Here is a 12551-nt window from a genome sequence, read left to right on the forward strand (position 1 = left end):
AGCCCAGAACAGAGTAAGTAGCCAGGCCTAACAGAAATGGAAGAACAGTGTTGAAGGGCAGTGAAAGATAAGACGAAAAATAATTTAGGGGCAGGTTGTGGAGGGTTCCTTAGAGTCAGAACTAAGGAGCTTAGATTAGACTTTATCCGACTCAAAGTGGAGGGCCAAGGAAAGTTTTTTAGTGGGTCATAATTCGGGTCTTGATGAAAGAGATATGTTAGAAGGACTCATCTAGTGACAGTGTTTAAGATACAACGGAAGGAGGAGAAAGAGCCTGGAAGGAGATAAGGCCAATGAGGAGGCTCCTGCAATAACCCAGGCAGGATAAAGGTCTGAACACAGAGAGATTGCCAAAAAAGGAACGGGAAGAAGACATTTCACAAAAGAGGATCTTCAGAAATTATTTTCTGGATCCTTCATCTCTGTTTCCAACAAGAAGTCATATGTGTTAATTCTTTTATTGGGGGGGGGGCGGGGGCCTTCCCAAACCTCCTCTTTAGACAATACCATTGTACAACCACAACTCTTGTACCTGCCATGCACAAGTAATTACTGGTCTGGGATGTATTTGTTTCTTTAAGTGACTGTGGCTAAAAAACTGAGGATAAAAAGAAGAGATCAACCTTTGAAGTTCTTCTCCTAGGTGGAAAAATAAAGCAAAACCAGGTGTAAGGGAAACCACGGATTTGGAAACAAGAAAGGACCGAGAGGTGATTTTCCGTACATCTTTCTCATGAAAGTATAAGTATTCCTTACAGAAATCCCTTCCCTGAGGAGAGGTTGTTCAGAGGATCTAATTAGACCAGGTATGTCCAAGTGTTTCAAAAGGAATAAAACATTCATACATGTGTTAGGTATTAGAAGGAAAATGCACGGTATTGCTCTATCACTTTCTGTGGCATATTTAATCTTTGCTTTCAAGATAATGCTACTGACCCACTATTACCTGGGAATGCAATGGAGTTGCAGATTGAGAAAAGTCAGCGATAAGGGTACGGTCCATTAAAGTAACATAAATTCACTCTGTGAAAATACTAGCCTTCAAGGGCTTAAAATCTAAACCATTGACCTCATAACTAATCATCTATGTTAATCAACCAAGTTATGAACTACAGCAAAATACCATCCCATTCTCCTTTCAAACTACTTAGCGTACTAGACTTGACTATGCAAAATCAGAAGCTTTCATGTAAATTTTTCATTAGTTATCAAACAGTTATGCTTCTTGTATACAGAACAAAATTAACAATCTATTTCAACACGAAATGACCTTCTAACTTTTACCTTTCTCGCCTTTTTAAAAAAAAGAAAACCCTTTTTTATGTTTGCTGAATACAAAAAGAAAGAAAAATTCTATGTCAGTTGTTCGGGTTCATATAAGACCTAATTGCCTTATACCCTATAATTTTGCCACCAGTTTACAATTAGCATGCATTTCTCATGCATGAGTTGACCCAATTACATAACAAATTTTGCCTTTGGGGATTTCTCTTGACTGCTTGTTTTCTGTCCACCATACAACTCAATTTCACACCGTCAGCAGCCTGAACATGGCCACAGTCAGTCTCTGTCAAAATGATTTATTTAAATTACAGAGACCAGATCCCTAGATAATCATCCCTACCCTCATCCTCACCCTTACACACAACCTAACTTTGAATCAAATCTTTTAATAGTCCATAGACACTGCTATTCAATTATTAGGCCATGTTTACCTCCAATAATCTAATATTTTTGAAGCTAACTCACAAAATCTCAGGGAACTAAATCAGCAGTCTCCACGTGAGCTTATTAATGGGCATATAATTTATTTTGCATTCTAAGAAGTCAATGAAAAATTATGTAGCTGTTTCAAAAAACTAGAAATAATTACATTTCAGTATCAAATTACAGAGAGACTTTTTTCTACAATGTTAAAAAAGGGCTTCAATCTTAGCTTTTCTTGTAAAGCAAGTAAGTGTTTCTTATGAATGAGTATGCTAAGTTGCAAATGGTAGTAAAAAAGGGTATTTGGGAAACAACCAAAATTATAGATACCGACAGGGTTAGAGAAAGAAGATAGAACAGGCGAAAATACTCTTGTCTGTATTGTCGGTGGGCCAGTGATCTAAGGAAAGGGGGTTCTAAAGATTCCTATTGAAGCCAACACACAGGTGCACATGTATACATGTACACACACACACACACACACACACCAATTATTTCCTCTGTGAGTCAAGAACAGGCACAATCTTGACAAATCCCATAATGGTACACTTACTACTTCAGTCTGTAAAATACAAGATTCTGTCATCTGGAGGGTTTTTCCCTTCTCTTTCATATAATATTTCTCCACCACCTGAAACAAATTAGAAAATAAACATCTAGATTTTATCTACAGCACAAAGATTGGAAATGTTTCTCAGGGTTGAACTTTACTATTTTATTTCACAATTTATCCATAGACTGTCTCAGCCAATCGAAAGTGCAGCTTATATTAGCGTGTAAACAGACAGAATGAAACACACCAACAATCTTCTCAACGCTGGGCTGAGTCCCTTAGATGTCTGGTGGTGCTTCTGCTCTGCTATCCTGCTGCAGGTACCTTGAATGCACTACTTATAAAACTTGAAGGTGGCAACCACCTGAATTAGAAACAGCCTTTACAATTACCCATACAAGATAGAGCTATAAGGACAACAGAAAAAAGCATTTTGAAAATTTTCAAAGACACAATATTCTTCAACTCACGTTTGTACACTGTAAAATATCACTGAGTAAAGAAAATGTACTAGCAAAGGAAATGTACTAGGACATTTCTGCCATTTCTGATTTTATGCCCTAGAATTTGGCGGGGGGAGGCAATTAGACATCTTGAATTTCATGGAAAAACATTTTCTTTATTTTAGAAACCAGTTGTTTCTTTCCAACCATTCAGTAAATTCTGAAATCCTGCCTCTTTTCTTATTCTTTCTGCAGCTATATTAAGTGAGTAATATAGCAGAATAATTTTAAATTGCAGCATTTAATAAATCTCCCAGGTTCAATATATTATCATTATAGACCTCAAAAGAAAGAAGTCAAGGCCAAACTCACTCCCGCCCTTTTCACTACATACAATTTCAGATTTACAGTGTGTTCTATCCCACATCTCAGTACCATATGCAAACTGAGTATTTCCAAATGATTTCAAATTCTGGACATATGAACATGAGAATAGCTGAAAAAATTTCATAACACTGACACAGACACAAGCAATCAAAAATGCCCATTCATCCGTAACATATGACCCAAAACACCTAGGAGTTGTCATTAAATCCACTGTTTTATGTCTTTTTACTTTCTTTAGTCCAAAAGAGATTAAAAGAAGCTAGAAAGGTCCACACAATATTCAAAGACAAAATAAAGCAAAAACAAATAAGAAAATGAAGCAAATGGAAAAATAAAGATTGCAAAGACCCTGACTTAGTTAATCCACCTACATCAACCTGCATTAAACTTGAGGTCAAATCTCATATCCCTTACAATTTTCAGAATGAATCCGCTCCATTTCAGCATCTCCAGCGAAAGATTCTGGTGTCTCTCCAATCTGGACACTTCTTCATCTTCTTCCTCTCAAAACAGACACAATCCAGGGGGCCGGCCCGGTGGCGCAAGCGGTTAAGTGCGCGCGCTCCGCTGCGGCGGCCCGGGGTTCGCTGGTTCGGATCCCGGGCGCGCACCGACGCACTGCTTGGTAAGCCATGCTGTGGCGGCGTCCCATATAAAGTGGAGGAAGATAGGCACCGACGTTAGCCCAGGGCCGTCTTCCTCAGCGAAAAAAAGAGGAGGATTGGCGGATGTTAGCTCAGGGCTGATCGCCTCACAAAAAAAAAAAAAAAAAAAAAACAGACACAATCCAGCCCATTGTCAAAAATATCTGTCTGGATTTGGCCGATGTATTTCAGTGGGTTTATCTGAAAGTAATGTGGAAAACCGGACTAGCCAAAGTACCACCTTTCAGATTAACCCAAGTTTCTTATAGAAAAAATATCCTTGAGTAATATGGAAAACTCTGTGAGGTCATGGAAAAAGTTTATAAAGTTGCAGCCTTATAAATAAATAATAGATTCACTAGACCTCAGAATATTTAATAACTTCCTCTCTTCACAAGTAAATCCCTAACAGTAACATTATGAAATCTATATTTTTTTTACTGCTATCCAAACATTAATACGCCTCATCACAGCTAAAAGAACTACTTGTAAGACTGTTATGGTTGCTAACATCAAGACAATTGCAAAACAAATTTTTTAAAGATGTTATCTAAATTATATACTTTCAAAAATCAGCATTGTCTAAATTATAGGCTTTATCTAAATAGTATCTTGTATATACTGCTATGTACATGATAAATATAGATTTATACGTACCTGTGCTATAAAGAGTTTTTGCATAATTAGGAACGGATCTGCAAACAGCCTCTGGTATTGAATAAAATGTATATTCCTGCTAATGATAAAAGTTGGTGAAATGATCAGTTCTTTTCTTATTAAATATGAATATTGACTTAATTTGAGTATAAATTAACAGGCTTACCTTTGAATAAACTGCAATCCTTATGTTAGCTGTCATGTGGATGTCTTAAATAGAAATGTTTAGTTCTTCTTGAAATAAATTCCTGAGATAGTTGAAGATTTATGATATAACTTTGTTTTGTGCAGCATTATTTTTATTAAAAAAAAAAAGTTCTCCAAAAATAATCGAAAGAAAGAAATGTTACTAAATGTAGCTGCAGGTGGAATATATCTCTAACTTGCATTTTTAAAAGCAAAAATAGGTTTTTGACTGAAGGAAAGAATGAAGACGAAGAAAGATGAGGGGCATAATCTTCAGTATCATGATTGGTGGGTTCTTGTAGAAAAACTAAGGGACAAAGCCATAAATCCTTAAAATTCAACTCTTTCTCTTCAAAGAAAAAGAAGTCCTTACTAACATAAAACGTCCTTTTAAAGAGCCGATAATGGATAAACCTCAGGGAATATGCCAAAACAAGTGTTTACTCTGCCTCCTCTCACTCTAAATAATTGTTTAAATGTCAAATAATTCTGGTTTCGAACTTTTGACACATAAAATTTTTTCTCGATTATATACTATAATTTATCTGCAAATTGTCATTATATATATATGCATAACAATGATGGCCAAATAACAGTGAGTTTAAAACCATCTGCTAATTAAACATTTCCTGGAAATTAAGGTTAATCACTTATAACATCTAGAAATACAAATTTTAGTGACTGTACAAGGGACACAAAAAATATACTTCTCAATGAAAAATGGTATGAATCTTGTATATTTGCTTATACTTTTATATCATGTATACAGTTGTTGATTTTCATTCATACTTCCTCCTGGATATCTAACGCTAAATTAATTTTTTTCTGAAAAAAACACATTTTGACACACTTCATACAATAGTTTGAAAGAATAATTACAGGCATGAATTACAAAAATGAAGATCTGTTCATCCACCTTTAATAAGTACTGAATTAACACTTTTTGGTCCCTAATATGTTTAGAACTTTTCAGTCCCTAATATGTTGTGAACTTCTGCTAGTCTCAATTTTCTTTTTCAAGAGAAACATATTACTGAATAAGACGCAGCTTTCCAAAGCAAACCAACTTCATATGTAGATGTTTATTTCAAAAATTAGACATAATACATCATTTTAACAAATATCTAATTTAAAGTATGAAATCTTATATACACATAATTAGCAAATATGAGATTTCTCAAGATACTTAACCTTATATGTATATTTTACGTCCTTATCCACAGCAAAATCAACTGTCAGGTTTTAAAATTTAACTATATAAGTCCTATTTTGGAAAAATTCAAAAGCTGAGAACCATTCAAAATGGAATAAGATGCTAAATTATAATGACTCCTTTTCACGGCAATGGGTATATTTCTGAATACACATTTAATGCATTTAATTAAATTGATTTATTTAGTAAGCGTATTTTGAAAATCAATTTAATTAAATAAATGTGTGTTCAGAAATATTGCTATTCAAGTGTGAGGCTCTAGATAACTGTGATGAAATCAAAGGGAAAGAACTTAACAGATGAACTTGGCATATTTTATCAGTACACTGAGTATCGCTTGCACACCACAGCAACAAGAACACTTCCAAGTCACCCAGTCTCACTCTCTCATCCAGAAACACGAGTTGGGGCTATCACATCACTGAACAAAAGGTCACCTACGTTACTGATTTGTTCCTGAGTCCTCTTCAGCCTCTGTAGTTCAGGAGTGTCCGTAACAAAGCTGAAGCCCCTCCCTTTGCTTTCTTCAAAATCTCTTTTATACTTGACCTAACAGAAGGGGGGGAAACGAAAGAAAGAAAGAAGAAGAAAAGTAAACAGAGGAATCGCAAATCCCACTCAAAGAGCCAAAGAAGCTGCTAAAATTGAAAGCAATGCCTCCAGACACACCTCCACCAGCAGGCGGCAGAGGGAGAGGCAGCCCGGGCATAGTCAGGCCGCCCGGTCTGTATCCCGGCAACTCCAGTCACTGTGCGACCTCAGGCAAGTTACTTAACCATTCCGTGCCCGGTGTTCTCAACCATAAAGTAGTGATAACAACAATAATATTGAAATAAGCCTATTTAGTAGGTTATAAGAATAGGATCAAATGTCTTATTACACATACCTGGCCAAGGAGCCAAGCAAGCGCTCCACAATAGTTACGATTATCATCATCATTAATAGTTACACAGCGTCGGAAAAGAAAGCTAAATCTTCCGCCCCCGCGTCCATCTTGTCAGTGACAGAGCATCTTCTTGAGCCTGGACCACACTATGGAGGCGGGCGACTCACAAAGTCATCAACAGCTAGCCCTGTCCTTATGAAGATTTCATTCTATTTCATAAGGCAAAGCATATGGATATGATTACACAGTGCTGTACGGCCAAATGTCCAGTCTCTGGATGCTTAGAGAAATAGTTATAAAATGGGCCACACCTAGAGATTAAAAGGATTCAAGCACATGCCCTTGGCATACTGTGTGCTGAGGTACCTACGATTTCTTTGGTATTTAAATACACTTCTTTTCTAATCACAACCCAATGAGCTGAATTTTACAATTTCCTCAGGGGACTGGAAGAGCTAATGTGTAATCTCACTAGAGCCCCATCTCCTGTTATTAGCATAAGGACAATAACTGTCAGGCCAGCGGAATATTCTGCTTGTTAATGACTGAGACGGTTACATCACTTTGACTGTTCTTATTTCTTGAAAAGCCCAAATATCAAGAAATATGAAAACATATTTCTGAGAAGCCATGTAATCCCCATTTTACATTCATAATTATCAGCTTCAAATTAATACAAATTAATAACTAACATATGGGTAGCTAATAAAAATATGATTCTAGAAGTGTAACTTTCTGTACAAATTTGAAAAGTTCACTTAGTTGATCATGAAATGACTGTTTTTGTTGACTCGGGTCTGTATTTAAATACTCAATTTTCTCAAGCATTATTGTCCTTGAGGCTACTAGAAGACTTCCTTTTACCAGAAGAGCTTGAAAGAAAAAATAAAATCTCAGATGACAACACATAGAAAGATTTAGACACTCTGATCGCTTTTAGCTTAAGAATATCTCATTTTATCTCCATATTTTCACTTAAATTTATAAAAGTACGAAAACCGTTATTTTAACCATTTCCATAAACAAAAGGTGAAATAAACTGCATTATTTTTCTTCCACAGAAAATGCTGAATGAGATTAATCTTCCAACCCTCAATCTCCCAGCATGTGTGAAGATACACACACCAGAACATTCTCAGTGTTTTATGCCTAACTAAGCAGGAAAGCCATTTAGCTTTGCTTGAAATAAGCACTAGGGTGCAGAGGAAAAAAATAATAAATGTAAGCAAGATGACAAAGTATAACTGTAGCAGGCATGAAGAAGTAAGAAGAAAAATCGATCAGCCAAGTTCTAACATCACTAACACCAGTTTCAGAGAAGGCACAATCACATATTCTTTCTGCGATTAGTTTGGGTTTTTTTTTAATGGCAATTTTCAAAGAAAGAAGTGAAAAGAAAAACCATTAAATTCCAGAATCATAGGTTTTGAGCTGATTACCATTCAACGGTCCTTTCCACATTCACAAGGCGCCTCATCTGATTTGGGCTTGCCTAGTTAAGTGACTGGTTTTGAAGAGTATACAATCATCTCCATAAACGGTTTGCAGAGTTTTAGAAGATGTTTAATCCTTTTTAATGGTGTGATCCACAACCAAGCTTCATATACTCTCAGCACCAACCCATCCAGCATATCTTTACTGCATAACGGGAGCCAGTGAGCCACTAGTCCCTCTCTTTTCTAAACTCCCACTTACTTACATCCTATCTCTCTACTTAGGTCTCATTTTAAATGTTATATGTGATGACTTGCCACTCATGCACAGTCTGCTTCTGAGCAGTGGACATAAAAAGAGATCAGAGGACAGAGGGAAGTAAGAAGATTCCTCTCTCCAATCTCACACGTCCCCCTTGCCCTCACAACATGACCAGAACACTGCACCCTTGGACCCAGGAATTGATCTGGGGGTGGGGACACATAATCCAGTGTGTCCACGAGCCCTAGATCTGGGGCTTTGACAAGAAGAAGCCCCTTTCTTTTAGGAAAGAGGTACTCTTTCTCCGTGGTCTGGCTAGTTTCATAGGCCATAAAACTGAAGTTGCTGACCATCATCAGGCCACCACCCAATAATGATGAAGCCAACACAGAGGCAAGCAAAGCAAGAGATCAGGAGAGAGTTCTGACAGCATCATTTGAGAACCTGCATCTGACTGTTCCTAAAGCCAGAACCACCAGACTTGTCAGTTAAGTGAGCTAACAAATCTCTCCCTTTTATAACCAGAAGAACTCTGATTAACACAATCCACCCCCATCACGCCTAAAATGTATACACATGTACAATAAGGTTCCCAGTAAATAGTAACATGTGGATTTCTCCTCTTTTACTTTTATGCTCCGGTTCTTCTTATTTGTGACACAAGATTTAATAGTTTACAAAAATAGCAGATTGTATTATGGAAAAAGCAGTGCTTTAGCACACGAGAGCCTAGAATTCTCATCCCATCCCCGTCACTTGCCAGCCACCTCACAGGGTCTCATAACTTCTCCGAGCCAAAGTTTCCTCATCTCTAAGTAGAGATTCTGGCACCTGCTTAACAAACAAGCCTGTAGAGACTCAACGAGATCAAACACAAGAAAGGACTTTAGAAAGTATATCAACTGCTGCGTAAATGCCCAGCATTGTCATCATCATATGGGTTTCACTTGACTTGAAAGGAGTATCTAACGCTTGTCATGAGACATCAAAAAGAACAGTTCTATAATAATCAGAAAGATCACGGTTAACAAAGCAAAAATACATCATAGTACAGATCAGCTATTAGTTTAAATCAACAAAATTTTACTGAAGTCACTCTAGAATAGAAACTAATTTCTCGTTGGATTTGTGCCAACGATCAGACTCCCTGCAAAGCACCTTGGATAAGTCATCTGGTGGCCACACAGGTGGAGATGAATTCTGCACCCCAGCTGTGCAGGTGCTGGGCCACAATCTGTCTTTGCCAAGAGTCACACAGCAGGCCATGCAAATCCATAAGAACTGTGTGAGGAGTACTCTTGTGAGACTTCTCGGGTTCCCTGTCACTGACAGAACGTTCCCTCTTGCTCCCTACCCTCAGCCCGGGAGAAGCACAATCTAGTTCTTCGTCAAAGCTCAGCACCAGCAGTGGTGCTCTGTGAGCTGGACTGGCCTCCTCCCAGTCCCAGGGGCCCACAGCGGCACAGCTCCACATCAGAGCAGTTGTCACCCTGAAGTGCAGGTATGACGGGGTCACAGTCCCCCACTCTAGAACACGTGGGACTCAGGGACAAGGGCAAAGTCATGTTCCTCTTTGTAATCCCAGGACCTAGCACAGCACCTGGTCCAGGGGTGTTGATTAATAAATGACTAAGAAAGGGAAGAAGGGAGGGAGCAAGGAAGAGGACTGGAAACAGAGATGGGGGTGTGGCCCAGTTCCACAGGTACGAAGGGAACCTCGTATTCAAGAACTAGAAAATGGATCCCTTTGGCTGGAGCATCTGATGGAGGGGAGAGAGTGTGAGGAATGGGGAAGAGACAGGAGATTAAGCTAAGAAACACAGGTGTAGATCAGATTTGGAAGGAAATTGCTGGCCATAGTGCCTGTCTTAGTCTGTTCGGGCTGCTTTAACAAAAATGCCATAGACTGGGTAGCACATAAACAACAGAAATTTCTTTCTCATAGTTCTGGAGACTGAAAGTCCAAGATCAAGGCGTGGGCAGACTCAGTGTCTGGTGAAAGCCCGCTGTCTGGTTCATAGATGGCCGTCTTCTCAATGTGTCCTCACACGGTGGAAGGAGTGAGGGCTCTCTCTGGAGTCTCTTTTATAAGGGACCTCAACTGGGGTCTTTTTTACTAACCCCATTCATGAGGGCTCCACCCTCATGACCTAATCACCTCCCAATGGCCTCACTCCCAAAGACCAGCACAATGGGGATTATGTTTCAACATACAAATTTTGGGAGGACACAATCATTCAGTTCATCACAGTGCTCTTATATAATAACTTTTAACTCAACAAATATTCACTGAACCTCATATAAGCTGCTTTTAGAAACTTCAGCTTGTTCCCCAGTAAAAATGCCTTTTCTTCCCTGATGCTTCAGCACTGGATATAAAATTATCATCATCTCTGGGCTCTAATCTACTCTCCTGTTAAAAAGTATTTCACTGGGGGCCAGCCCTGTGGTGCAAGCGGTTAAGTGCCCGCGCTCCGCTGCCGCCGCCCGGAGTTCACTGGTTCGGATCCCGGGCACACACTGACACACCACTTGTCAAGCCATCCTGTGGTGGCGTCCCATATAAAGTGGAGGAAGATGGGCATGGATGTTAGCCCAGGGCCAGTCTTCCTCAGCAAAAAGAGGAGGATTGGCAGATGTTAGCTCAGGGCCGATCTTCCTCACACACACAAAAAAAGTATTTCACGATGATTCCACGAATGACCATGGCAGTGTTCTAGGAATGTCCTTCTCTGGAATCTCCTCCTCAAATGTTGACCTATTCAATCCTTTGTTCATTCAACAAATATTTATTGAACACAAACTATGAGCCAAGTACTGTTCCAGGTGTGGGAACAATGCAGCAGAGAGAGCAGTCAATGACCACTGCCCTCACAGAGCTTACATTACAGCAGGAGAGACGAAAAGACACAAGATCTATGCAAGTCAAATAAATGGTATGTTAGCGGTAAGTGATAAGAGAAAAATAAAGCAAGAAAGCGAGAGGAGAAGGGTCAGGAGTGCTGCCCTTTTAGATAGGCTGGTCAGCGAAGGCCCCAAAGAGAAGGTGACATTTCAGTAAGACCTGAAGGAAGTGAGGGCTGTAAGCAGAGCAGTGACATGATGCACTGCCGGTTTATCAGGCTCTTTCCGGCCACCGACTAACCCACCGGACGTGAGCAAGACAGAAGCAGGAGGCCAGTTAGTGAGGAGGCAATCTGGTCCTCCTTCCCCAGTCGTTCACTATTAGAGAACCGTCCTGGGACCACAGAAGACAGAGAGAGTTCTTGGGCCCAGCCTCAGACCCCGGCATCTCCAGGAGGCCCAGCTGGGTGAGCTGCATACCCTTATTAGAATGGGAAGGGAAGGAATTAAGACAACAACAGGAGTTCAGAAAGAGAACGTGCTATACCTGGAAAGTAACGCAGTCTTCGTTTCCCATAGGCTTATTCCTTCAAGACTGAATAAAGGCACTCTGAAAACGCATTTCTAAAGTCAGATGTAGGAAATATACACAAAAGGCAATTTGACTTGCCATATTTTTCTTCAGAAGTAACTTTAAAAATGTATTTCAAATACTGTATACTACATAATACTGACATGCTACGTATGTATGTATATGCATGTGTACAGACACATACACACACACACGGACATATTTATCTTCCTGTACCATACATTAGAACCCAAAATCGAGAATCAAAAGACATAAATTTAAACCCTAATTCTGTTCTCCGATCTTAATTTTTCAATTTCTCTAACACTTCTGATCCTCAGGTATAAAATGGAAAAAGGAAAGAAAAAAGAAAAGCAATATGCTACACAATGTTTAGATGGTTAACATAAATAACACGTGAAAACATCAAGCAAAGACGTGTCCTTAGTAGGTCATTAGCAAATATTAGTTTCCTCGCCCTCACTAAATATCAAAAATGAGCTTTGTTGTTTACATATGATCATTTCTGCCCAAGTGTGCATGCTCAGTGATATTTTGAGTTGGAGTCATTAGCAAGTAGCCCTCACAAGTTCATATGGAGGAAGAGCCTGGAAACCAGGGAGGTTCTGGCCCAGCCTAAGAAAAAGGCTCACCGTGACTGAAAAGAAAGACTTTTTAAAAAGCAAAATGGTGAGCAGAGCTGCAAATTCAATTATTTGCTAATTCTGAGATATAAGTTCTCTCTTCCAAATGCTGCACCATAAT

The 12551-nt window shown here is 39.0% G+C and overlaps 1 protein-coding gene across 6 annotated transcripts in view; it reads right to left on the reverse strand.

The window, feature by feature from the left end:
• The window catches only part of NEBL (nebulette), a 342489-nt gene that overhangs the window by 158093 nt on the left and 171845 nt on the right, over positions 1-12551 (reverse strand). For 3 of the 6 annotated variants that reach the window (XM_058532530.1, XM_058532527.1, XM_058532531.1), the window contains exons 1-2: positions 3505-3607; positions 2261-2338 (exon numbers count right to left, since the gene is read on the reverse strand). Coding sequence is in view for 2 of the 6 variants with exons in the window: in XM_058532534.1 (XP_058388517.1) it covers positions 6232-6339 (108 nt within the window). In the remaining 4 variants the exon portion in view is untranslated. Of the gene's footprint in view, positions 1-2260; positions 3608-6231; positions 6340-12551 lie in introns of those variants that run through there. The other 3 variants (XM_058532534.1, XM_058532532.1, XM_058532528.1) reach the window with 2 other exon arrangements.

The sequence above is a fragment of the Diceros bicornis genome, chromosome 36 (assembly GCF_020826845.1).
Source record: "Diceros bicornis minor isolate mBicDic1 chromosome 36, mDicBic1.mat.cur, whole genome shotgun sequence".
Classification (NCBI taxonomy): domain Eukaryota; kingdom Metazoa; phylum Chordata; class Mammalia; order Perissodactyla; family Rhinocerotidae; genus Diceros; species Diceros bicornis.